The sequence below is a fragment of the Xiphophorus couchianus genome, chromosome 24, assembly GCF_001444195.1.
Source record: "Xiphophorus couchianus chromosome 24, X_couchianus-1.0, whole genome shotgun sequence".
Lineage (NCBI taxonomy): Eukaryota > Metazoa > Chordata > Actinopteri > Cyprinodontiformes > Poeciliidae > Xiphophorus > Xiphophorus couchianus.
Window position 1 is genome coordinate 18,162,689 of NC_040251.1, and position 27,481 is coordinate 18,190,169.

The 27,481-nt window shown below is 40.7% G+C and overlaps 1 protein-coding gene across 1 annotated transcript; it reads right to left on the reverse strand.

Moving 5' to 3' along the window:
* Positions 1 to 310: 310 nt before the first annotated feature.
* LOC114141201 (uncharacterized) lies at positions 311 to 27,453 on the reverse strand. Its single transcript, XM_028011682.1, has 15 exons — positions 27,370 to 27,453; positions 25,466 to 26,793; positions 25,055 to 25,318; positions 23,542 to 23,580; positions 15,133 to 15,228; positions 13,424 to 13,717; positions 12,641 to 13,096; positions 12,292 to 12,555; positions 11,942 to 12,193; positions 11,616 to 11,864; positions 11,253 to 11,510; positions 10,850 to 11,152; positions 10,494 to 10,763; positions 3,787 to 3,870; positions 311 to 3,654 (listed from the first exon to the last, which is right to left on the reverse strand). The coding sequence occupies exons 1-15, from the start codon at positions 27,451 to 27,453 to the stop codon at positions 3,588 to 3,590; spliced, it is 4,308 nt and encodes a 1,435-aa protein (XP_027867483.1). The 3' UTR covers positions 311 to 3,587.
* Positions 27,454 to 27,481: the final 28 nt, after the last annotated feature.

Genomic DNA, 27,481 nt, shown 5'->3' on the forward strand with positions numbered 1-27,481 from the left:
CTACAAGCAACATACCAACTACTGACCTTCCTCTGCTTCCTGTTGCCTTTTGTCCTCTTCAACACAGCTGAGGTGCATTACAGCTGATCAGCTGCAGCAGCTGCAGCATCAACACAACCTGATGACTGGAGGACCTACACCAGCCTCACATCCTGCCACATGATCTCAGGAATGAGACATTTAGGACCCATCCTGCTGCACTCACTAAGCATCATGGAAAGTTCCTACATTCATTGAAGGTGACATTATTAGCACCATCCCTTCTTACATTTCATGACATTAGATAAAATAATTGGGTTTCTCTTTTTTAACTGTTCATAAAACTATCCATTCTTTCCTCATTATGTCTTCATAATGACTAGACCACATGTTTAACAGTAACTAGAACACTTTATGCTGGGTTATGAAGACTGTATGCAGTTTCCTACATATGGTCAATATGCCACGTCTTTGCCCTTTTTCTGTCCATCATTCTTTGATTCCCTTACAAACAAATAAACATTGAATTATTCCCCTGTTTTTCTGTGCTTGATCTTCATAACTGCTTTCAGCACCATAACATACTGGGATAATCCCTGTTCTACTGTGTAGAATGTCTCACTAAGCTCAGATTAAACCTTTGCTAACAAATTTGACTTTAGCACTAAGAATTATGCTGTTAAACCTCATCTTAGCATCACTTTGAGATTTTCTGTGGGGGGGGGGGTCACTTCTATTTAATATGATCTCTTTTATTGCTAATGACATCCAACATTTATTCTATTCATCTAACTTTGGTTTAACACAACTTCTAGTTTAAATTCTTCAAAGTTACAGCAAAATACAGTTAGATAGATTCTGGCTACACTCTAAGTTAAGATAAGTTGACTCAATCCTACATTTGTATTGGGAGACATGTCATGATGGATACTAACACAATAGTTTGAAAAAGAGATTCTAAGCACAATCTTCATAAAAGATACTTGAAACATTATTTTGTCTTCTGCTTGTGTTCCTAGAAAACCTCACACATATTACTAAATAGAGGAACTCTGTACTATTCAGACTCCGACACCTTTTGAAATACATCCCAGTCATTTCACCAGTAACTTCCTTAACAGAGCAAAACCTGACATATTTACTTCATCAATGGACCTTAACATGAAGCTTCCCTCTTTTGCCCTGACATGCTGATTTAAAGACATTATTACCTCAACAGATCCCTCAGAAAATCTACTCTCTAACTTCTACATTGGTTTCAGCTACAATCCAGAAACTGTAACATCTAAGAACACTTCTGTTCTGACAGATCTATTCATCTCATGACTGAGCTTAGGGATTTCACTTTTACACCTTTAAAACAGTGATTTTACTTTGAAATAACTACACACTTATGCTACCAAATAATTCTTCACAGAGACATATTTCACTACCAGTAATATCCTATCATGTGTGATACAAATGCTACACTAAACACACTAAACTCCCTTCATGCTGAGTTTTACATGTATACGTGGAACAGATACGAAGATTCGCTTCCTTCTATCCCCTAACAAACACATGTCACTATTGTATAGTGATTTCATTTGCCCACATGATGGCACCTTTTACTCTCATGTTAATCTGAGATAAGACATATTATATTGAATTATTCACCTTAAACCTGCTGATATACTTCATTTTAAAACATATTACATTTGCTACATATTGGACTGACTTTCATTTATACTACATCTAGTCTTACATTATCCAGAGCTGCTAATTATACGTGATTTGAAGATACTCCATTTCATATACATACGTCATACCAAAGCACTAACCCACCATCACCCAGTGGAGATTCGCTGTCCTGTGAAAGCAGCAACTCTTCCTTCACTGGAACGTCTCACTGCCGCTGCAGGTCCACTGAACAGAGCACAAGCACATGGTCGCATGTTCAGGTCACACTGGGCGACAGAGACTCGGTTTCTGGAAACATTGAACTTATTTTACATTCTAAAACATTACACATTGATACAAAGTACTTACTGATTACATTCAACAGTCTAACTTTACTCTTGTTGTCCACTGACACTCCTTAGATGACAAATCCTGACATTAGCATAACTATCCTGTACGGCACTAATTCCTATTAAATGACTCCAATATTCACAACAATCCTCCGACCTGGACTGAATTATTTCAAAGACATTTGCTGAGTGAGTAAAACCTTTTGTGGGTTAAAGTAGATTACAATAAAACTTGTACATTAACATAGACATTACAATGTGTAACATTGAATAGACATTGTGTAAAGATGATGTTCTATTACCTCTTACATTGTCTAACAACATCATAGTTCATTATGGCTCCACTGATATTTCATTACAATATACATTGATATCCTACTGTCTGCTTGTACATCAACATCACTAAATACATGGTGATATAACTAACATAGAATCTGCCACATATATTGATTACACTTACAGTATCACATTAAGTATCTTCTTAAACGTATGTCAAATTATGTTTTGGTTTGGTTTTTAGTTCCTTATTCATCTTTTTGATTGTTAATCACATTTCTAACACAACCATATGAAAAACATCTTTCTCCTGATAATTAGAGAACCACTCCTAGATCAAGCTTTCTGTATATCATCTACCTGTCAACTGATTGAAGCTGAGCAACATACATGTGCAGGAAGCTAAATACATTTCAACATTTCCAGTTCAACAACCGCACTGGTTTTACTCACTAATCTGCCGGCACTGGATGGTTCCTGAGATCTAGAGAGACACTGGGATGATGTTATCCAATGATGACAGAGTCTAACACAGGAAGGCAGTGAGTAGTTCTTCAAGTTTAATGAGAAATAAATGATAAAAACCAAATCAATACACTGCCAATGACAGCACAACAACAACAACAACCAGGAATCCAGGGAGACAAACAGCAACATAGTGAACAGTAACATAATTTAACTAGAACAAGCAGCAAGGAGTGACTGAGAATGCTTTCTAGATATATTGGATTATTGAACAAGGAACAGCTGACTCATTAGAAACAGATGAGAAGGAAAAGAGGAACAGCAAGGAAAGTGGAGAAACACAATCTAATACATCAACAGAGATACATACGCACTCATCAGAACCTATTTCTGCTTCATCTCTGATTTACTTTCATAAAACCTTCCTTAGTGATTCCATTACTAACGACATAAAAAGGAGAGTGATGATAAATCTAGCATCAATACATCAAACCCCAAAACATGAATGCATATCAACAAACATCATTTGGAATCTGTTGATGACAATGACATAATCAATCTTATCTTATCTAAGATGCTCCCCACTGCTGAACACTAACCAGTGTTACCAGGCAGTGTCCAGTATTATTTCCCTCCTGGGGCCTTTATTTAGCGGTTGCTGAAAAGGAAAGTTTATTATGAGAAGGGAGGAAAACATGGGTCAAAGGTCATCAGGCCAGGAGAGAACCCAGTGAAAGCCACATTGAGGACTAAGGTCTCCATTTACAGGTCACACTCTACCAGTGAAGGGAGAGTTTTGGATTAAACCAGAGGAATTAGGATCCTGTTGGTCACATGACCAGCTGACTCACAGCTGCTTCACCAGATTTCAAACGTCTTGTTCCCCATAAAAGGAGTTTTGTTGATGATGTTGTTGTTGTTCAGTCTAGAAAAAGAGCAAAGCAGATATCAAACAATTTCAGAAACACCAACATGGCTTTCAATACTCAGAGATCAGCCCAGGATCCTCTGAGGATAAACTCCTCCAAACATGGAGCTCTGAGAAATTCTTGCTCACCTCACACAATCAATGGACGGGTTGATGAAGAAGAGGTGGAGTAACCCATCAGTGGAGAGATCGGTGATCTGATTGTGACTCAGACTGAAACACAAACACAACACAGAACATTATCTAAACATGTTGATGATCAATCAGTAAATCTGAATCACAGAGGAAAGCAGCAAACTCCTGATGAAACTGTCCTTCTGTATAACATGACTACCGTTTATCTGCCAGTATGTTTCACATAATAATCCTGCAGACAGACTTAACAATGTCCCCAGTGGCTGGAAGAAGAATATCCTAATCTCTCCCCTCTGCTCATTGCATGTCACCAGGTTTGGAGTCATCTGGTCAGATTGTAAAGTACATCTCACCAGATGATAGCATCAATTAGCTAGCATATTGATAGTAGCTCATATTATATTCTGTATTATCCCCAGCGATAGAATGGAGATATTGACTAAGAGAGGTCCCAGAATGTAACCTAGGGGTACCCCCGTGACTCCTGTCCACTCTGATGGCATGATATCTCTTCATTAAAACTCCCTATTCCTTAAGTACAATTCAATACAACATTCTGCACCAAGGAGTCATACCAAACTGTTAGGTAAATTGTATTTATTATTATCAAACATTTGTTGTTTCATGTGCCTTGATAATGTTCTTGTCTTATATGCCTTGATTTGTTTCATCTTAGCATAAAGAAAGTTTCTGTGTTGTTGAATTACTTTGATTCCTTTCTCAGAAAGCCTCTCTGAGGAAGAGCAGAGAAACCGTTTCCAACAGGTTATCGCTCAGCAGAAACCTCTGCATCCTTGACCTGTTGGGTGGCTAGAAAACTGTGAAGACGTACAACTTGCTCTGTGTTATCCTGTGTCTGGAACACAATAATCTAGTGTGTAGATACCGTGTGTTTGGTTAGTGACTCGCGTTTGCGTTGCAATCGTGTGACTGAAGTGTTTTCCCCGCCCCTTTCAGACGCTCTCTGTAACAGGGATCCTAACGGCGATGAAAAGGGAGAACGGACACATATGTTGTCAGAACGGAGGAGATGTGTGACTGAAAACATCTCTGGCTGTTCTCCTCGCGAGGACAAAAGAATCTAACTCTCTTGTCTTTCTTGTGTTTGTTTAATCTCTCAATAGTTGTTTAAACCTGACACAAACTCTGCAGTCGCTTCACTAATATGTCATATTGACATCATGTGCAATGAGGCACTGAGATCCATTGAAAACCAGCACTGCAGTTGTTCCACTGTCTGTATTTAGATGGTTGACATAAAACACTTTGAAAAGCAAAGTCTCAGTCATGTGAGGAGCACCAGGACCAGACTGACAGAGATTAAAGCCATTGGTTGTCTCTATTTATCTGTTAAAAGATTTGTTTGCTAACATTTAGCTCCTTAACAACAGATTGGGCATTGTCCTCTAGTTGTACAGTAGTGATTTGGCAAAACTGTTTTGTTTATCAGTGGTTTATTAATTGGTGCTTAACACCTGAAGATAAATTACTCACACAACAAACAACGTAACCATTTAAATTACATCAGATGCATTGACAGGCAGAACTTCAAGGAAATTTGTGAGTCAAATCTCCACGACTCCTGAAGAAACTTCTAGGACAATAATAAATGATTTATCATTCCTTGCTAATTCGCAGGGTTCCACTTTCGCCACATTTGTTATGTTAGAGCTTAGTACTGGAATTGGATTTGGTGTTGATTCAGGAATCCTGGAGCAGATCTCATTGAGGGTGGGGACCCATCTGGTCCAGCCTGGAAATGGATCTTAGGGAGAGCAGAGACTTGGAATTAACAATTATTTGAAATAAGGTTCTTGTTTTTTTACATTTCAACCTTTAAGCTATTATTAAAGACTTCAAGTTTTTTATGAGAAATAACTATTTGTTGAAGGACAGTGTGAATACAGGGATGTCTGTGAAACCAGGTGAGGGTTAGTTCCTCCAAGTACTGGGTTATTTTCCGCTTCCACTCAGGGTAACAAACCTCACACCTGCAGCTTAAAGAGGGAAGAGTTGAACAGATTGTAGGGGGAAAGTTTTTGTGTGATTATTTAGGTGAGTAGTCTCTCTAGGGTGTAGTTTCACTTTAGTAGAAAGGCTACCAACCTGAAGTGTTTGTGATGGAGCAGAGCTGTTTTGGGAGGAGCATGCTTGAACACCAACAGGTTCATTGTGAGGAACCTTCCTCTGCTGCTCAGGCAGAGTGAACCTTACGGGAATGTGAATGGCCTGCAGGTAATACTTGGCTTGGAGAGGTGGGATGAGAGAAGTGCAGGTACCTGAAAGCCATGGTCATATGTATTGTTTCATAGAGGGTCAGGCTGGGTTTGCTGCTATTGTCCAAGCAATTGGCAAAGATGAGTGGTTTCCAGGGTGATGTAAATACTGTTATTTGCATGTGCTGGGGGAAGGAGGTGGATAGGATCCCTTCTTGAGATGAAGTCACTCATATCTTGGTTAGGTGACAATGGAGCTGGGCCTGGTGATGGTTGTGGCTGGGTTGACGTTGCACTAGCCTAGCAATGAGATTCCTCCTCAATTCCACTCAATTCCTATCTCACTATAACTGACTAGTGAGAGAAAGTCATTCTGCCACTAGAATTAATTTCTGATTTCTTTACAAAGAGAGACCACAATGAATAGTCAGCTGCAAAACTGCAGGGACAGAGGAAACGTCAGAGGAAAGGAGATTGATTCCAAATAACTCTGTTAGTGTTTGTAAAACAAGATGAACTGGCATGATGATCAGCTGCCACATTGATTAGCAAAGGGGCAATAAACAGTACAGAGACTGTGCTGAGAGAAGGCTGAGGGGCAAGAACTCATAGAGCAAAGGAGCTAACGTGGGGAGGTGCTCCTATGATCCACTTCGATCCATGAAATAAGACTCAAGGACATAAGCAGACAGCCCCCATGACCAATGGCATAGCTCCAGCACATAGACATAGAGTGAGCAGAGAGTCCAATAAAGAAAAGAACAGAAGACCAGGGCATAAAGGCTAATTGGGGAAGAACAAGCAAGAAAGTGACACTGGACAGAGCAGTGACCTCCACCATCCCGGAAACATGAAGAATGACTGCTTTCATAACCAGGAGAGACTGAGGCCAAGCAGATCCTGGATGAAACTACTTCCAGTGTACCTGAGAATCAAATGACTACATATGATGGACAGCTCCCTACATGTAAAGGGAAGGAGACGTCACACTCTTACATGTGCCCAAGCTTCACTAGCGGAATCAGATGAGTGATATTGGAAAAGCAGTGAATAATGGTGAGTATGGTGGGACATGGTGTTGGAAGTGGGTAAACCTGTGACGAATTCCAGTGGGGAACAGGAAGAAGGCAGAGAAACCTTGAGCAGGATGGAAAGCTGGGAACAGACTGAGACTAATTTCTTGACATCCCTGGCCATGTTCCTCTACCAGAAGTGTGACTGGAAAACCTTGAGGGTCTCAACACCACCAGGTGTCTGGAAACATAGAAATCTTGAAACACAGAAAGGCTTCAATACCTCTGTGGTTAAATGGTGAGAGAGAAGTAGATGGTGGGAAGGAGAAACCTGAGGAACACCTCCTGTTGGCTGACCTCCATGATCCTGTTCTCAACCTCTAACCAGGTTACTGTCAGACTGACTAGAGAAGAATCAATCACCCCAGTGGAGTGAATGATTGCAATCATAAAGCCTTCATGCAAAATGTGCACCAGATTTCACATTTTTGGTCACAGGCCCATTAGATAATGTATATAATAGAAATAGGGAGCCCAGTTGTCTTGCCTGGGGAAGAATCTTTTATCTGTCTTAAGGTACTGCAGATTCTTGTGAAAGGTTTCTTTGCTTCAAATGTCTCCATTCCTCTGATGCTAACTTAATCGCAGACAATGGAAATGATGGCAGGTTGCCAGTTCAGTCACTGCTCTGCCCACCTGTGTCATTGTGTCCTTGGGCAAGAGACTGGACCCGCCTTCCCTGCTGGTGGTGATCAGACGGCCAAGTGGCACCAGTACATGAAGATCAGTAGCTTGCAATCATCAGCATATAGGACACATAGAAATACTATATATTGAAGGCATTTTCTATTTCATCCTAATACAAACCACATTTTAAGCATTCCTTAGACCTAATTTAGCGATGATGGCATTCAGAGCCCTGAATGCATTGACAAGCTGTGTTTGTGAGTGGGACAGGATAATGAATCTTAATGGCAATGTTATTAAGACCTCTGTAAATAGTAAATGGACTGAACTTATATAGCGTTTTTCCAGTCATTGTCACCACTCAAAGCACTTTACACTAGAGTCACATTCACCCATTCGCACTCACAAACACACACATTCATACACCAATACGCAGATCTGCCACATGTCGATGTGCCCGGAGGCACATCGACATGTGGCAGGAGGAAGCTAGAATCGAACCTACAACCTTCCGTTCACAAGACGACTACTCCACCATACAGCCACAGTCGCCCTCTGTAGTAAATGCAAGGGCCAAATGAACCATCCTTCTTTCCTAGTTAGAAATGCCACCAACTCCAGCAGGAGAGAAGGAGGGAGAAATGATTCCTGCCTGGAGGCCCTCCTTTACGTGGCCCTGCATGATCTGGTCTTCACAGATAAAAAAGTGGATAAGAATAACCTTTGGATGTCCTGGGCCCCTTGAAGAAAGGTGATGGCACAATCATAGGGGAAGTGAGGAAGCAATGTTTGTAGAAAAATACAATAAGTCTCCCTGAGGTGATGGTAGTCCTTACAGATGTTGGAAACCATTTTTGTTCACTAACTGATCAGATCTACTATTTAAACATCTTTTGTGATGGAAAGATAACTTCCAAACTCTCCTCAAGTATCTGATGACACTTAATCAGATAAGAACTTGTACCAACTAAAAAGCAAGAATCCCAATAACTTGTGTTTGAACTTAGCCTACAAAAACTCTGGCTCTATTTCTTCTAACCTGCAAGTGAGGAAGAGAATTTATTACAAAACCTTTGAAGTGTGCGTTGGAGAACGGCTAGCAAGCAAACTCTGCATTTCTGCATTCCTAAAGAGACGAGAAAACTCTCGATACGTCTACCTACAGAAGCCTGCTGCAGTGACCTCTCCATTGCCTGTTGAGAAGGATCCTTTATTTGGTTTTTCCTTACAAAAATCACCAGAGATTCTGATGAGATTCCTTGTTGTGTGAAGAGTTTCTTCTGCCAGTGATCTGAATTCCTGCCTTCGCGACACTGAGTGACTTATGACTGCAGACATGCTGGAGTTGGTGCCCCGATTAAAGATTTTTATTGTTATATAGTTTAAATAATAAATTATTCAGAACTACTATTAATAATCACATAAGCAAAAGATTCATGAGAATTCTGACATTCTTTGCAACATTTTTATCTTCCCAAATTTCTCAGTCCAACCAAGTCCATGTAGGCGACTATTCCAAATATTGAATCAACATTAACAGCCATCTTGTTTGGCCCAGCACCTCTCTTTGTTTTGTTTACCCACAGGAAATTTACTGTGGGAAAATTTCATGATGAAAAATAAGAACATTATATACATCACTTGCAAATGTTAGCAATTGGGTAAAATGTGAAATCTCAACATGCCTCTAGAGATCAACAGTTTCTAAACACCCAAGGATCCAAATCATCTGTACAAAGCAAAGTGTAGAACAAAGGGCTGGTTTTCACCAAGCTAACGCTGCACTGGCAGCAATGTAGGTTTCTCCACCTCAATGGTTGTCCATGCAGTGATGGACCTGGAGCTTCATACTTGAGGGAACCTTTCAATTACTTCCTGATATCTCCCTTTGGCCCTGGTGGGCAAAGGCTGTGGCTTACCACACACACTTGGCCCAGCACTTCTCTTTATAGGTATACTTGGGGAGTGTTGAGACGCTTATCAAGGACACGCAGACACAGTTTGTTACACACATGGAATTCTTCACTTTTACACAAAAGCCTTTGGAGAAATAGCAACTTAGCTGACGTACGACATCAGGCAACCACTGGGCATGTTTTTAGATATAACCAATGATTCTTCCGTTTTTGATCAGATGCTGTGTAAATTCGGTCACATTCATTTTACTACAAATTAGCCCGTAAGGGTAAGCGTCTCATTCTTTTCTAGCGCTAAAGACATAAAAAAGTGAACTCTGGTTATTCTGTGTTGGCTGATTTCCTGTTCGTGCGGTCACATGTTTTTGGTCCGTTGAGTTTAAATGACACCAGGAGATACCTATAAAAATTATTTCACAAACTAATATAAAATAGGTCTTTGAAATCAGGAGTTCTCAGATACACTGTGGTTACTGCTAGATAGATCTTGAATTAACTTGTACCTTGTCATTTTCTTATGTTGTTTGTCACTATTGTTTCTCTCTTCTATTGTTTTCTCCTTCTGCAGATGGAGAAGCAGACTTGTATTCTCTCTATCCTTCTGTCTCTCCCCTACTCTTCTCTCTTCTTTCCATTTAAACCCTTCCACTTTCCCCTTTCCCCTTTCTAGACCAAGTTCATTAAATTTAAAATAAACTTCATGAAGTTTCAAATCATAGCCAAAGCCACAAGGCTCTAGTTGTGAAAGTAAATCTGTTGGGTCTCACCTTGATACTGAGAGAATTCTGAGTAAAAAAACCTCCGACTCCCAAAAAGGAATAAAAATGTAATCTCTGTGTCTGACAGAAGCAACAGTCTGGGAAACTTACTCCAGGTTGTGGACTTTGTGCAGATGTGTGATGAGTTGGAGCAGCAGCTGGTCTGTCAGCTGGCAGTGGCTGAGGTCCAGCTCTGTTAGATCTTCAGAGTAGTCCAGCATCAGAGCCAGAGCTCCACAGAGCCTCTGATCCAGTGGCCTGTGACTCAGGTCCAGTTCTCCTCCCAGGGCTCTGCACAGGGACGTTGCTCGTCTCGCGGTGTCCCTCTGATTGTTCGCGGCAAGCAGAGACAGAAGCTGGACCGGGACCGTCTTGTTGACTCTAAACGGGAAAGACAAGCCAAACAACATCAACGTGAAGGTCAACAAACTTCTCCCTGCTTCGGCGTCGGCGGCTCTCATACTGACCTGAGACGGACTCCGTCCAGGACAGGAAACAGCAGGTCCAGCCCGCTGTCCTCCACCTCGCAGTCTCTCAGGTCCAGCTGCGTGTCCCTGCTGCTGTGTCTCAGGACGGTGGAGACGGCCCCGCAGTCGGCGGCCGTCAACCTCAGAGGCTCCGTCTGATCCTCTTCTGGTAGCGCCACGCAGGAGGAGCAGGACAGATCCAACCTGTGCCGTAGAGTCCTCAGCAGGCCCGATGCTGCCCCCTGCTGGCTGTCGGAGGCGGCGCAGCAGTGGATGAACCTCAGCAGGAGATTCCTGTCCACACTGGTGGGAAGAGAGAAGAAAGAAAACCGACCAGGTCATGACCAGGAGGGAATGGTTCATCGTGGGAAGGAGGCCTGAGGAGCAGGTTCTGATGTCTGACCTGAGATCAGAAACTCTGTGCAGCACAGAGAGGATGGACTGGATTCCCTCTGCTGGGATGGAGCTCCACAGCAGCTTCAGTTTCACTCCGTCGCTGTGTCTGAGGATGAACAGCAGAGCGTCGCAGTCCTTTGAGTCCAGCTCTGTGCAGTTCAGGTTGATCACAAGATCCAGTGACCTCAGCAACCAGGATATCATGTGACTGGGATGAGTCCTGAAGATCTCCCTGATGGAAGTCCTAACAAAGCTGGGACTGGGCCTGAAAGCAGAGAGAGGATTTGCCACAACACTCTGTTACTTCCAGGAACCACAGGCTGCTGATGGAAGATCAGACCAAATATTTCTTAGAAAACAAAAGCTCCACCTTTGAATCACCATCCTGTGCAGGAAGGGCAGCAGCTCAGCAGCTCTCTCCTCCAAGAATCGGTTCTTCTTCAGGTTCACGGTGATGGTCTGACTTGTCGGCTGTTGCAGCAGGAAGTGAAGAAGCTCCCAGCTCAACTGGCAGGAGCTCAGGTCTCCACCGACCTTATTCAAGAGGGACGACGTCAGGTTCTGGTCCTGAACCTCGTGGAGGAGAACCAGAAGCTGCTGGAGTCTCTCTTCACTCAGTCTGCAGAGATCACAGATTAACCTCTTACTGTGTTTCTGATCTGTTTACTTTCTGATAGACATGATGAAGACGTTCACCTGAGTGTGAGAGGACCATCGTGAAACAGCAGACTGAGGAGACTCTGAACAGGGAGTCCGGACTCGGTCAGGTCCAACCGTCCCACTGTCCAGAACCTCAGCAGAGACGCCAAACTGCTGCCGACCTTCAGCAAGACTCTCTGTGGCTGAGCTTTGGTGGAAACCACAGAAAGCTCTTCTAGGACCAGAGGAAAAGCCACTCTGCCTCTTCTCACCCACTGAGAGAAGAACAAGACCAGACTGCTGGAGAGTCTGGATCAGAGAGAAGAACAGAGATGATGGACATCAAGAACTGATGGTTCAACAGCAGATAAGAAGTGAGAAAGAGACGTTGTTCTTCAGGTTCCTGCCTCAGACTGTGGAGCTGTGTTGTAGATCTAAAGAGGACAGCGGCTCCTCTGACGGACATCCGGCTGTCTGTGAGGATCAGATCCACTTTAGATCCAACCAGGGGGAGAACTTTCCCCACAGAGCTGCAGGTTTTCCTGGGTAAAACTCCTGTTAGCAGCAGGTTGAAGTTCTGAAGCTGCAATAGAGAAACCAGCTGATGGATCTCCTCTCTCGATCTCACTGATAGAGATGAACAAACACTCTGGAAAAACCCTGGAGGAGAACTGAAAGAGAGAGAGAAAATTGCAAAAAAATAATAAGTTGTGAAATACAGGGAAATACATTCTCTACGATGACACCTGACTGTACCTGAGCTGTAAGATAAAAGGCAGAAACTGCAGGAAACTCCTCACTTCACTCTCTCCATGTGAGCAGTCTGTCACCTCCACTGGTTTCTTCTCTGGTTGGAGTTTCATCACTTCCAGGAGGATGGAGGTCTTTCTCTCTGACAGCTTGATGGTCCAGACTTCAGGAGCTGACTGGAAAACTGACTGTAATGATGGAAGGAGACTCAGACCTGATTTAGTCTCTCTGTCCTTCATCTGGGAGTACAGATCCAGCAGGAAGTCACTCTGATATTTTCTGTATCCATATTCAAAATTAGCCATGCATCTGTCATCTAAAGGGAATGTTTTATATCTGCAGACTGATGCTAACATCTCCAGCATCTTCTCTCCCGTCTGCTGTTCTCTCTCTGCCGCTGCACAGAACAGATTCACTAAGAACCTGGTTTGTTCATGAAGATCTGAGCTCAGAGGATCAAACCTGGAACAACAAGGAGACATTTAGTGATGGTTTGATCTTAGCTGCATGAATTCAATCTTGGTTGTTACTAGGCATGTGGATGACCAAGGCACATATGATTTGTGGTTGACTTCATGTAGGAAGAAGTTACTTTCTTAACCTTTTTTAATCTGGTTACAAAGGAGAAGTTATACACACTACCAATTAAATCAGAATGGAGTGTATTTATGTACATATGGATAAAGATTGATGTAAATATTACATATGGAAAACTGTTAACTTTCACAAAATATTCACGATATTCATTTTCATAACAAATTTAAATTAGATTAAATAAAATGACTGTACCTGAGCTGTAAGATAAAAGGCAGACACTGCAGGAAACTCCTCACTTCACTCTCTCCATGTGAGCAGTCTGTCAGTATCACTAGTTTCTTCTCTGATTGGAGTTTCATCACTTCCAGGAGGATGGAGGTCTTTCTCTCTGACAGCTTTATGGTCCAGAATAAAGGAGCTGACTGGAAAACTGACTGTAATGATGGAAGGAGACTCAGACCTGATTTTGTCTCTCTGTCCTTCATCTGGGAGTACAGATCCAGCAGGAAGTCACTCTGAGGTTTACCACTATAATATAAAGGGAATGTTTCATATCTGCAGACTGATGCTAGCATCTCCAGCATCTTCTCTCCCGTCTGCTGTTCTCTCTCTGCTGCTGCACACAACAGATTCACTAACAACCTGGTTTGTTCATGACGTACTGAGCTTCGAGGATCAAAGCTGGAACAACAAGAAGGAAACATTTAGTGATGATTTGATCAGAGCTGCATCAATACAACCACACACTACTGATGGACTCCATCTTGTCTGTCTTCTATGTGATGAAATTACATGTTCATCAACATGTTTGATCAGAGCAGCTGTTACTGACTCTCAACACAAACTCTCATCTTGTGCTTCAGATCTCTGAGTTATCATCATCTCTGGGATTTTAGGATTTGAGTTTTTCAACTAAAACATCTAAACTAAAACCAAACATGAGAGAAACGACCAAAACTTCAGTTCATCTCATGAACAACAGGAGCTAAAGCTTCACCTTGATCCTCATCTAACACATCAATCTCTGTTCTGCTGCTCAACATCTGCAGCTGGAGACACAAACTGCTGCAGCTCAATGTTTCTCCCTCATTGTTCTCTGGGAACCATTTGTTCAACCAGAGACCTTCATTCAGACCAGTTAGACCAGTAATGGTTCATGTTGCTGTTCTGTGGACTGGAAACGTGAGGGAGGAGTTAGACAGGATGGACTGGAGGAGGAACCTGAAAACACTCAACCTTCATCCTGACTGGAGTCAGTTCTGCTGGAGCAAGAAGAAAATGACAAACCTGAAGCTGAACTAACAACATCTAGAAACTCATAAACATTAGTTCACATCCTGGTGGTTTACTGGGAAATTAAACTAAAGTAGATTGAACTGAACTCATGTTTATAAATATTAAACACAAAGATAATCAGTAAATAAAACTATAAAACAAATATATTAACATCAACAGAACAGATTTTCCTCTGAACTATGAAACAGATTTAAACAATGTGACAAAATATGGAGAACATTAATAATATCGGACAATGAATAAACATAACTGGATTATTTTAACTTTGTTCTAATATTAAAAATAATCCAAAGATTAAATCATTTACAGACAATGGTTATTTTGAATACCAGTAATATAAAATAAAGTGACTGTACCAGAGCTGTGAGATAAAAGGCAGACACTGCAGGAAACTCCTCACTTCACTCTCTCCATGTGAGCAGTCTGTCAGCATCACTGGTTTCTTCTCTGGTTGGAGTTTCATCACTTCCAGGAGGATGGAGGTCTTTCTCTCTGACAGCTTTATGGTCCAGAATAAAGGAGCTGAATGGAAAACTGACTGTAATGATGGAAGGAGACTCAGACCTGATTTAGTCTCTCTGTCCTTCATCTGGGAGTACAGATCCAGCAGGAAGTCACTCTGAGGTTTATAATCTTCTTCCATATCTACTTCCACTATAGGGAATGTTTTATATCTGCAGACTGATGCTAACATCTCCAGCATCTTCTCTCCTGTCTGCTGTTCTCTCTCTGCTGCTGCACAGAACAGATTCACTAACAACCTGGTTTCTTCATGAAGTTCTGAGATCTGAGGTTCAAAGCTGGAACAACAAGAAGGAAACATTTAGTGATGATTTGATCAGAGCCATCTCATCTAAGCTAACATCTTGAACTGTTCATGTGAACACAGTCAGTTTTTACAATCAGATGCAACGTCTAGAACCAAATGTTTAAACTGAAATTCAGATAGGAAAAATATGATCCATAGAGCAGTAAGGCAAATTATAATGTTCACTTTGTTTTATTAACAGATTTACAAACAAGTTAGACAAAAAATAACACATCCAGAATTATAAAAGTCTCCAGAAAGGTCACTGATAAAACTACAGTAAGTATGACTGTTAAACTTTGACCTTTCATCATAGTGAACATTGAAAACCTCAGATGATTTCAAATTAACTCTTTTCAATCTGATTCAGAGATAATCTCTAGTAGGATGATGATAATCTGACCCAACAGAGTTTTTCTGTTTTTCTCTGAATTTATCTCCTGATCATAATCAAACCAGCCTGTAGCTTCTAGTTCAGCTTCTTTTAGTGGAAACACAGTTATGTGGTTTACATGAGACCTCCTAACATGAAAATAATTAATCTGCTGTTTCATTTCAGCGGTTTGCACATTGGTCCATGTGCATGAAGGTTCAGGCCAGGAACTTGTATTATCATCTGATCAACGCAGAAACATTTCATTTATAGACATTAATTTCTGGTTCTGAGACATGAGCTGTTAGGAGCTGTTGAGTTCAGACTGGATTTATAATGTTTAAATGTTTTCATGTTAAGGTTTCAGATCCTGTCTTGTTTTTCATATACTGCTACCTCAGAGCATCCTCTCTACGGATAGAACTGATAGGTTATTAAGCAATAACTAAATCAAAACATTAAGCTAATAAATCACCTTTTATGACAAATTGCTTTTTTTTAAACTTTTTTTTTCATAACTTTATTTGAACATCAACAAAAGTAAACAAAAACAACCCAACCAAATCACCAAGGAGCATTACATACAACCTACATACACAAAATACAGACAGACATTCCCAGGCATGGTTCAAAGTAGTCGAAAAGGTCGGACAACCAAATGAAGGATATATTGAATGTAAAATTGAGAAGAAGAAAAAAAGATTAAAAATTAAATAAATAATTACATTCTCTGTAAGAAAGATTGCAGTGGGTTCCAGATCCTCCAGAATTTGTCCGACTTTTGATGAAGATCATGGGTCAATTTTTCGACTGAGACATTAGCAGAAATATGTGATATCCACATATCAACTGTAGGGGCCTGTGGTGCTGACCATCTCAGTAATATACATTTCTTAGCCAGAAATAAGAGGATTACAAGTAAATGTTGTAAAGAGTAAAGAGTAAGTAAAGAGTCTGAAGCATGATTAAAAAGACAGAAGGAGGGAGTTAGTGAGAACTGTTTACCAATGACCTCTTGTATCATCAGATGAACGGCTTTCCAGAAGATTTGAATACCATTGCAAGACCAAGATAAATGAATAAATATGCCCCTATGTATTTGTTTTTATGACAAAGATCTGAAGCATCAGGAAACATCCTCCGAAGGCAAACGGATGTATAATAAGTTTGGTAGAAGAATTTAAAGTTCTGCTCATGTATAGAAACCCAGGTGCAGTTGGGGAAGACCCCATTACAGATTTCCTCCCAATCTGCTAGACTGAACGTCAGCCCTACGTCATGTTCCCACACCAGCCTCATAGCATCATAACCTGAGCAGTCAGAGTCAGATAATAAACTATATATCTTAGAGATAAGTCCTTTAGGACATTTGGTCATGACAATTATATTCTCTAACTCTGACAGTTTTGTGGTTAATTTTCCTGTCCTCCAGAGAGAGCTCACAAAATGACGGATCCGTAGGTATTTATAGAAATCACTATTAGAAATATTGAAATTGGCTTTAATTTGTTCAAAGGGTTTAATAGTCAGAGTCCAGTATGTCCATAATATTTGACAGTCCCTTAGATGACCATTCAGACAAACCAATGCTCCTAATTTCTGCTGATAAATCTGGGTTCAAAGTTAACAATGACCAAGAAGAGAGGGTGGGGGAAATATTTAGATATTTTTTCACATCTCACCAGGCCAGCAAAGTATTATAAACAATGAAGTTACTGTTTTGATGGACTATTTGGTCTATACCACTTCTAAAGAAAAGAGAATTAAGTTTGAAGGGGAGACAAGATCGGGATTCCAGATCTAACCATAAAGAGTTCTTTCTATTCATAAACTAATTTGATATGATTTTAAGTTGTGCTGACCAATAATAAAGCTGAAGGGATGGTAACGATAAACCTCCAAGATGTTTTGGCTTAGTTAATATAGAAAACTTGACTCTTGGGTGTTTCTTGTTCCAGACAAAGCGAGATAAATGTGAGTTTAGTGATTTGAAGTGTGCAGAGGATAAATAGCAGGGAAGATTTTGATATAAATAGTTCAGTCTCGGAAGAATGTTCATTTTTATAGTATTGATTCTCGCTAATAAAGAGGTTGGCAGGGGAGCCAATTTTATGAAATCATTTTTATCTTCTGAATTAAAGGTGAGTAATTAGTTTCAAAAAGATTATTCAGATCAGGTGTAACAAAAATACCCAGATACTTGAAGCCTCTCATAGACATTTGAAAAGGAGGTTGCATAAATCTTTCTGGGGGGATGTTGAAAGGGGTGGCGACAGATTTTCCTAAGTTGATTTTATATCCTGACAAAGCACTGAACGTAGCCACAGACTCCAGGATAGCTGGAATTGATTTTTAAGGATTGCACATATACAGAAGTACATCATCTGCGAATAATGAAATTACATGATTTCTACCGCCTATATTGATTCCAGATACATCCGGATTAGTCCTGATAATCTCGGCTAGAGGTTCAATCAACAATGTAAATAATAAAGGTGAAAGGGGGCGTCCCTGCCTACAACCCCTATGTATCTTGAAGGGCTCAGACATCAAGCCATTTGTGTTAACTGAGGCTGTTGGGTCTGAATAAAAGCTTTTAACCAGATTGATGAAATTTGGGCCCAGACCGAATTTATGTAGCACTTGAAAAAGAACCTGCCATTCAACTCGATCAAAAGCCTTCTCGGCGTCGACGGAAACAATTACTGCTGGCTCTTTGTGAGTATTAAGGTACTGAACAACATTAAGAATGCGTCGTATATTATCTGTGCCATATCTCATTTTTATAAACCCTGCTTGATCTGGGTTTATTTTAGGGAGGATTTTTTCCAATCTCCGGGTCAATACTTTTGCCACAATTTTATAATCAACTTTAAGCAAACTAATAGGTCTATAGGAGGAACAATCCAGGGGACTTTTACCTTCTTTTAAAAGAAGACTGATGGAGACCTGTCTCCATGAGGGGGAGATGCCATTTTTCAAAATGTCATTAACAGCGGGCATGAATATTGGTTGAATCTCTGGCCAAAATAACTTAAAAAATTCCAATGGAAACCCACCAGGTCCAGGACATTTTCTGTTTGGCAAAGATTTAATTGCAGCCCAAACTTCCTCCGGAGTAATAGCAGCATCTAAGAAGGCACGGTCCTCTCCCGTAACAGAAGGTAGAGATACACTGCTCAGATAGGAGGAGATATCTTCCGGGTCAGCCATGTCCATGTTGTATAGAGATATAACAATCCCAGAAAGTGCTGTTAATAATTATTGGGTCATATGTGATGTCCTTGTTCTGCATTCTTATCGTATTAATTAAGCGACTATCATCTTGATTTTTCAATAAATGGGAAAGCATGCGACTGGACTTATTACCAAATTCATAGTGGTTCTGTTTAGTATAAAGTAGCATTTTCTGACCCTGACGGGTGTAGTCTATATTAAGCTCAGACTTAACAGCCATTAGTGCCTTTAAATTTGACAATGTTGGTGATTGCTTGTGTATTTGCTCCAGTCGGATCATCTCTTTTTCGAGGTTTTTTCTCTTCTCTACTAGAGCCACTTTTTGGTGAGAGTAATAAGATATAAGATGACGGCGCAAAGTAGCTTTTGCTGCATCCCAGATTATAGCAGAAGATACAGGAGAGTTTTTGTTGTCGAGCCAGAACTGCAATAGGTTACTCCGGACGAAGTTGCAAAAGGATTTATTATCTAAAAAGGATGTATTGAATTTCCAAGTGAAAGTTCTAGGGATACGAAATAATGGATCAACACCTAAAAATACTGGTGCATGATCCGACAAAAGTATGGGGTCTATGTTACAGCTTCAAACCGAATGTAAAAGCGACTTGGGGATAAAAAAAATAGTCCAATCTGGAGTAAGTGTTATGGGGATGTGAATAAAACGTATAGTTCCTTGCTTTAGGATTTAAATGTCGCCAAATATCTATCAAACCAGTATCTGTGCACAAGTTTTTTAGGACAGCTGAAGCTTTCGGGTTTGGCAGTTTTGCAGAGGAAGATCTGTCCAGAGATGCGTTCATTGCGCAATTAAAGTCACCAGCCAAGAAACCGATTTCTTTACAATGATGATTAGACAATAAAATCATTCGTGACATAAATTGAGGCAAGTCGTCATTAGGAGCATAAACATTGAGAATAGTTATATGTTGTCCATGTATCCAGCCCTTGATTAGAATAAATCTCCCCTCTGAATCCTTCTCCTCATGCTCCAGAATAAAAGGAAGATTCTTGTGTATAAGAATGGCTGAACCCTTCTTATTTTGTGAATGGCAGGAAAAATATACATTACCCATCCAGTCCCTTTTAAGTTTCAAATGTTCTGAAACAGATAACCTAGTTTCCTGTAATAGTGCTATATCAAGTTTGGTTTGTTTCAGGTAAGTCAAAACCTTCTTCCTCTTGATCACATGACCCAGTCCCTGTACATTCCAGGTAACGATCTTAAGAGAACCATACATACAAACTGTAAGGGCAGAAAACAACTCTTTAACACTGGGAGTCATATTTGAACAGGTTAGTCTGTGCATAGGCATCCATGTATGTATAGAAAAGACATATTTAGGCTCCTGACATTTAACACAAGATAAAATAAATAAAATACCAAATCTGCAAGCAGCAGCATTCACTCCCCCCCGCCCCCCATCCTGTCCCCAAACGACAAAAAAAAAGAACCCCAAAAAATGTCAGTTATTTAAAAAAAACGGCATAAAACTCCCCATTTTTACGGTTCGATCACAGCAACAACCGATGCTCAAAGCACCATCCATGGTCCAGGCCAAAATAATGAACCACACCGAGAAGCGTCCCAACATGGTAAATTCAAAAAGAAGGAAAAAATAATGTTCTATGGGTCTCAGCATGGATAAAAAGTCCGTCCTCCTCCATTTTTTCTAAACAAAGCAGGGGAAAAGAATGAATAATAAAAATAATACCTCATTTAAGAGAGTCCAGAAATGCAGCCTCAGGCGTATCGAAAAAACGGATTCGCCCTCATGAAGGCATCGGAGGCGAGCCGGATAGGCAAATCCACGGCATTTGTCGCAGTGGGTCACCGCAGCACCAAATTATCTCCTCCTCCTCAGGACGTCCGCGGACAGATCAGGGTAGAATCTCAGTTGAGAGCCACCATGGCAGATGTCGCGCTTCTTCTTTGCTGCATTAAGAACAGCCTCTCTGTGCGAATATCGCAGGAAACGAACCAGGATACTCCGTGGCGGCTTATCCAGGGCCCTGTGGGCAGGTTCGATCTCCAATGCTGGATGATCAGGTAACATTTTTTTTGGAGAAAGTCCACAGGCAGAGTGCCACCCTCTACTTTCTCTGGTAAGTTAATAATTTTTAGATTTTTACGCCGACCACAGTTCCCCAGGTCATCTATTTTTAGCTGCAGGTGTTCAATTAGCTTCTCCATGGCGGCTATGCTTGACAAAATGTATTTTCATTCAAGTTTTTAAACAGAACAGGACCTCAGTTTAACAAAGTGACCACAGATCTATAAGGATTTAAGACTGAAAATAAAAGAAAGAACCAGAAAGTTCTGGAATGAGAATGTTTTTGTGACGGTTGTTTGTTGCAGTGAAGCAGAGACAGTGATGGACCATCTGAATCCAGGCTTCCAGCGAGTTCAAAGAGTTGTGTCAAATGAAGCCCCGCTTCAATGTGTTCTCGCTGAAAGTCACCTGACCAACAAACGATGCCTCCCATTGCATTGGACACCTAACTGCTTCAAAGTCGGTTTTCAAAATAAAAGCGTCATGAGCCTTGATGCTTTGTAGGTTGTTGCAGATAATTTGGTACTGGCATTTGAGAAGAGTATTTTTCATCAGCAGATGCTGACATGGAAACAACAAAAAAGAGTAAAACCTCCCCAATCTGGGAGTACTCTGAAATGACCGCTCACAATAGGGTACTGTTTAAATAAAAATAATTGACCCTCACCTCCAGAAATGTTATAGAAATAAAAAACATGTGGTTTGATCAACAAAGACTCTTCATTTTGACACAACAGAAACAGACTGAAAGTTACTGGGATGTTAAAATTCTTTCTGTTCGTAACTATTGAAGATCAGAAACAGAAGTCCCAGAAAATAAAGTCAGAATAATTGTAGTTTTTCAGGAAGTCACAAACACAAAACACTTTGTCTGCCCCAACAATCACTGCACTTCTAAGATACTAAAACAAATATCTTTATTGTCAACTCAGTCCATAAGATAAAAGAAAACAAGCTTAGCTGCAGGAAGATCACAGCTAAGTTAAATAGAGCTTTGGAACTGACGTCACACGCAGTGACATCAGTTCCAAAGCTCTATTGGGTCCAATAGACCCAACATGGGTTATATAAAAATGTTATTGAGGGCGTGCCGTGGTGGCGTAGCGGTTAGCGCAACCCGTATTTGGAGGCCTTGAGTCCTCGTCGCGGTCGTCGCGGGTTCGACTCCCGGACCCGACGACATTTGCCGCATGTCTTCCCCCCTCTCCTTCCCTGTTTCCTGTCAGCCTACTATCACATAAGGGACACTAGAGCCCAAAAAAGACCCCCTGGAGGGGTAAAAAAAAAAAATGTTATTGTGACTATTGCATACCCGACTACATTCTAATATTTTTTAAGTAAGATTTGAGTGAAAAGGCCACCACAGCTTTAGTCCAACAGCAAATGTCACTAGTGAGCAATGAATGAAGCAACTAGTCATAAACCTTTGGGCAGGAAAGCTTCATTGCTTCATGAGAGATCATTTGGCCATTACTATGAGGTGATGATGAAGTTTTTACTACAAATGAAGAACAAAAAACTTACGAAAGATAATCAAATAATCACATGGACAAAGGGAGTCAGAGGAACAGAAAAACAGGAACCCAGGGTTAAAGAATGGCAGGAAATCAACAGGGAGAAAACGGGAAGAACCAGAAAGGAGTGACTGAGAATGGGTACAAGGTTTACTGGGGAACCTGATTACTACAACAAGGAACAAATGGCTGATTAGAAATGGGGTGCAGATGTGAAGAGAGAGAGAGAGAGACAGAGTGAGAGAAAAAGTGACAGGGAACTAGGAAATTAATCTGACACTACAGAAGGACTATATAAAAGGAACATAATAAAACTACAGTGCTAGACACAAGATATAAACGTGACACATTACAATCACTAAGAAATACTGAACTAGATCACAACAGAAACAAGGCCGATCTAATGAAAGAAACAGACTAACAGAGAATAATAATTAAACTAGAATCAATAAATAAAACCCCAAAACAACAAGAAACAGCTCAGGATCCTAAACGTTTTCTCATAAAATGGATCCATTTATAAAGGAACTGGATTAAAACTCCATGTGAATAAAGTAAAAATGTGTGAATATAACATGTAAGAAATATCACAACATAAAAAACATCCCCATGTTGATGATGAATATTAAATACTAAAGACATTTAGTGAAAACTGAAAGGTTATTGAATAATTCAATCAGAGTGAAATAAAGTGACTGTACCTGAGCTGTAAGATAAAAGGCAGACACTGCAGGAAACTCCTCACTTCACTCTCTCCATGTGAGCAGTCTGTCAGTATCACTAGTTTCTTCTCTGATTGGAGTTTCATCACTTCCAGGAGGATGGAGGTCTTTCTCTCTGACAGCTTTATGGTCCAGAATAAAGGAGCTGACTGGAAAACTGACTGTAATGATGGAAGGAGACTCAGACCTGATTTTGTCTCTCTGTCCTTCATCTGGGAGTACAGATCCAGCAGGAAGTCACTCTGAGGTTTACCACTATAATATAAAGGGAATGTTTCATATCTGCAGACTGATGCTAGCATCTCCAGCATCTTCTCTCCCGTCTGCTGTTCTCTCTCTGCTGCTGCACACAACAGATTCACTAACAACCTGGTTTGTTCATGACGTACTGAGCTTCGAGGATCAAAGCTGGAACAACAAGAAGGAAACATTTAGTGATGATTTGATCTGAGCTGCATCAATACAACCACATACTACTGATGGACTCCATCTTGTCTGTCTTCTATGTGATGAAATTACATGTTCATCAACATGTTTGATCAGAGCAGCTGTTACTGACTCTCAACACAAACTCTCATCTTGTGCTTCAGATCTCTGAGTTATTATCATCTCTGGGATTTTAGGATTTGAGTTTTTCAACTAAAACATCTAAACTAAAACCAAACATGAGAGAAACGACCAAAACTTCAGTTCATCTCATGAACAACAGGAGCGACACTTTCAGATGTGCCCCGGAACTCACCTGATTGATTCGCTGTTTATGCTGGTTTCTTTCCCGTTTGCAAAGACAGCAGTTTCTCTCTAGACCATGAAACAGCATCAACTACAGCCACTGTTCCACTAGCACTGCTTCCCATACAGGAACTACCAGAATTAAATCCTGAGGTTGTCTAATCCCTCACCTGTTCCTAATCACATCACTGTTATGCTATTGAATACAACCACTATGGACTGATAAAAAACAAACCTAAAGTGGGATTTTTTATATTTATAACTATCAGCATTTTAATGGTGTTTGGAGTCTAGATTTATTTAGTTGTATGGGAGCCTTTGCCTGCCTTGAGAAGACAAGAAAAGAATTACAAACACCAGTTTTGTGAGCAAACCAAACACATAGTGGTGTTTTTCCCCCAATCAAAGGAATAAAAGGGCTGGTTTATCAGTAAAAGCATGAGCTGCTGAAGAATCAAACCGCCATCAAACTTTGTCCCCACCCACTTACAATGGTCAGTTAGTTATTCAGCCAGGTGTGCCTCCCTCTCTCTGAATGTATTAACTGACTCTTGAGTTGATGAAGCTTTCATAGATCTAAACCCTTAATATGGAGACAGGTCAGGTGTTGTTACCACTAACGATCCAAACTGCTCCCTAAAAATGTTTTTTTCCACTCCCTTTTTTTACATGAAAAAAGTTAACCTTGACCAGAGCACCTGACCTCAGGTTCCCCACCTTGCTAACACCCACAGTGCAGCCCTTATGCTCCATTTCACAGAGACTCACACCTTGAGACATCTAAATAAAACAGCGCACATCTTAACGACACTGAGGACTAGATAGGATCATCAGTCAACGGCACTAACAGGAAATTGAATAGAGGTCTTAGAGGCAGATCCATGGTACCTTGATCGTCTCAATAGTGATATTAATGGTTTTGTTAGTGACCTGTGTCGCCCTGTCAGTGTGAATGTTTGTGATGACACTATATAACCCTGATACTTCCAAAACAACTGTCAGAACTGAAGAAGTCTATAAGATGAGAGGTGAAATGTCTTCAAGATAACAGGATAAGTCAATTTCTCCTCATTTAAAATACCAAACATCTGCTTGGACTGCACCAGGGTTTCGTAGCCCACTCCTAATGTACAAAAATAATGTTTCTTACCTGAGATCATGTGTGTATGGCAGAGCCTGTAGCAGGGATTCACACAGACTCTGGCAGACATGACCTCTTTGGGTCCACTGGAGGCAGACATTGACCTTTGTAGCTGACTTCTGCATAACCTTCACAGCTCTATCAAACAGCAGCTTTTTACCTTCAACTGGAAGATACAGCTGGTTTCCACAGCGATGCAATAATGTCATATATTCTGTCAGCCCTTCACTGAGAAAGACAACAGTCCACAACTGCTGAGGCAGAGGGTAAACCCTGTAGTTTAAAGAAAAACTCAGTCACTATACAAAAAAGTAATACAATATTAGCATTGTGTTACAAAACTAATCTGGAATACATTTTGTAACAGTATATGTCCTTATCATGGGCAGTGAATATGAAACAAAACATGCTGAGTCATACCATTGAACATTTTGAAGACATCCAAACAGATGTCTCATTCCTTGTGTTGTGACTGTCACATCCTGAAGGTTCAGACTTATTTTCCTTTCCTTTGACTGAGTGACCACATAGGCCACAGCACAGCAGGAATAAGGGTCCAGATTCTCTCCACTGAGGTCAAGATGGAAGTCCAGTTTGTCCAGAAAGGAAATGCAGACTTCGGAGCTCTGTGACTCAAACAAACACTGGTATACGAACAATGTGTCTACATGAAGCTCACTGATATTAGCGACAGCCTGATGGAAAAATGTGTCAATTATCTCTTTGAAGAACCATCTAGATGTTTCCTTGATCTCCTCAGCTGGAATCAAACAGCTCATCAAACGTGGACTCTTGTCATTCAACAAACGGCACATGAACGGGATCAGATGCTTCATGTGTTTATTTTCCTCAGTGAGGCACTGCTGGAAAACATCCCTGATCTTATCAGGATTCTCCAAAAGCCACAGAGCTGCAAAAAACTCCTGCATGGTGTAATGGAGGAAAGCATACAAAGTTATGGTTTCAGTAGGAGGAACTTTTACATACAGTACTTTCAGAAAGGAAAAGATGCATCTGTCTTCAGAGTTCTGAGTAATCTCCTCAGAAAGTTCTTCCAGGTTCACAGCTTTTCTTTCGGTTGCATTAAAAGCAGCTTCGGCCAGAGACAGGATTCCGTTTCTCTTGGTTTTGATGAACTGATTGAGGTTCCTGATCCTGGTTTTGTTGCTGTTCATCTGAAGACCAAATCGAACAATATTGATGTATATTTCAGTCACAGTTCTGGGCTGCAGAGAGTCTTTAGATGAAAAGCTGGCAGCCACCATCAGCGCATACATTGGAACATGACAAAGAGTCAACAGCTCCACGTTACTCAGGACCTTCCTGTGAGCTTCACCCAGAGTTGAAGACAAATATGTCTTTATTGTTTCCTCACTGAAGCCTTTCACCTCCACTCTGAGCCAGTCTTCAGGACAGAGGTATTCCTCATCTTCTGGTCTGCAGGTAATGATGATTTTAGCATCAGGTAAGAAATCTTTGTCTACAAGTTTTTTCACAACCGATGTAGAGAAATCTGTGACTCCATCTAAAATGACTGTAACGTTATCAGAGTTGCTCTTTATATCATGTAAGACTTCATCTTTGCCCTCATCTGGTTCACTGCATGCAGTGAAAAGAAGATCCTCCAAACTCGTGATTGGTGGGATGTTGGTTAATTCCCTCATATCAAAGTAAAACATGTAATCCAGCTCCTTACTGTCTCTGACAGGCAGTTTGATAAAACCATCAGACTGTGCAGCTTTTCTAATCTTCAAGCAAACATCCAAAGAACAGTTAAAAATGTATCATTAAAAGAAAAAGGGTCTCAAAAGAAAAATAATATGAAAACATAACCTTTCAGTTAAATTCATAATTTAAATGAACTTAGATACTAATTTTTCCAACATTCCCTCCTGTTTTTCATATTGTTTACAGAGTCTAACACAAACATCAGGAATACATTTCTTGCTGGCGCATTTTCAATGCATCCTTCACACCGTTAGACATGGGAATCTTCATCGGAGATGGAGGCAACAAGTTGGTACTGATACATAACATTTCCAACACACTGTATTTCAGCAGCTTTGCAATTTTCTGGAAATTTGCTCCAGATTTGCGATGCATAGAAGCTGAATGCTGTTTCTCCATGTTTGGTTCTGGGGATGCAGAGCAGAACTAGAACCAGAAGACCTGAGAGGTCTGGTACGTTGGTACAACAACAGAAGATCTTTAATATATTGAGTGCTATGCCCTTCAGTGATATATAAACTAACAACAGTACTTTAAAGTCTATCCTCTGAGCTACAGGCAGCCAGTGTAGGGAGTTTAGAACTGGGATGATGTACCATATATTCCTGGTTCTTCAGGTGATAGAAGGCTGACTTTGTAACTGTCTTTCTGTGGCTCTGAGGATTGAGGTCAGAGTCCATCACTACTCCAGGTTTCGGGCCTGACCAT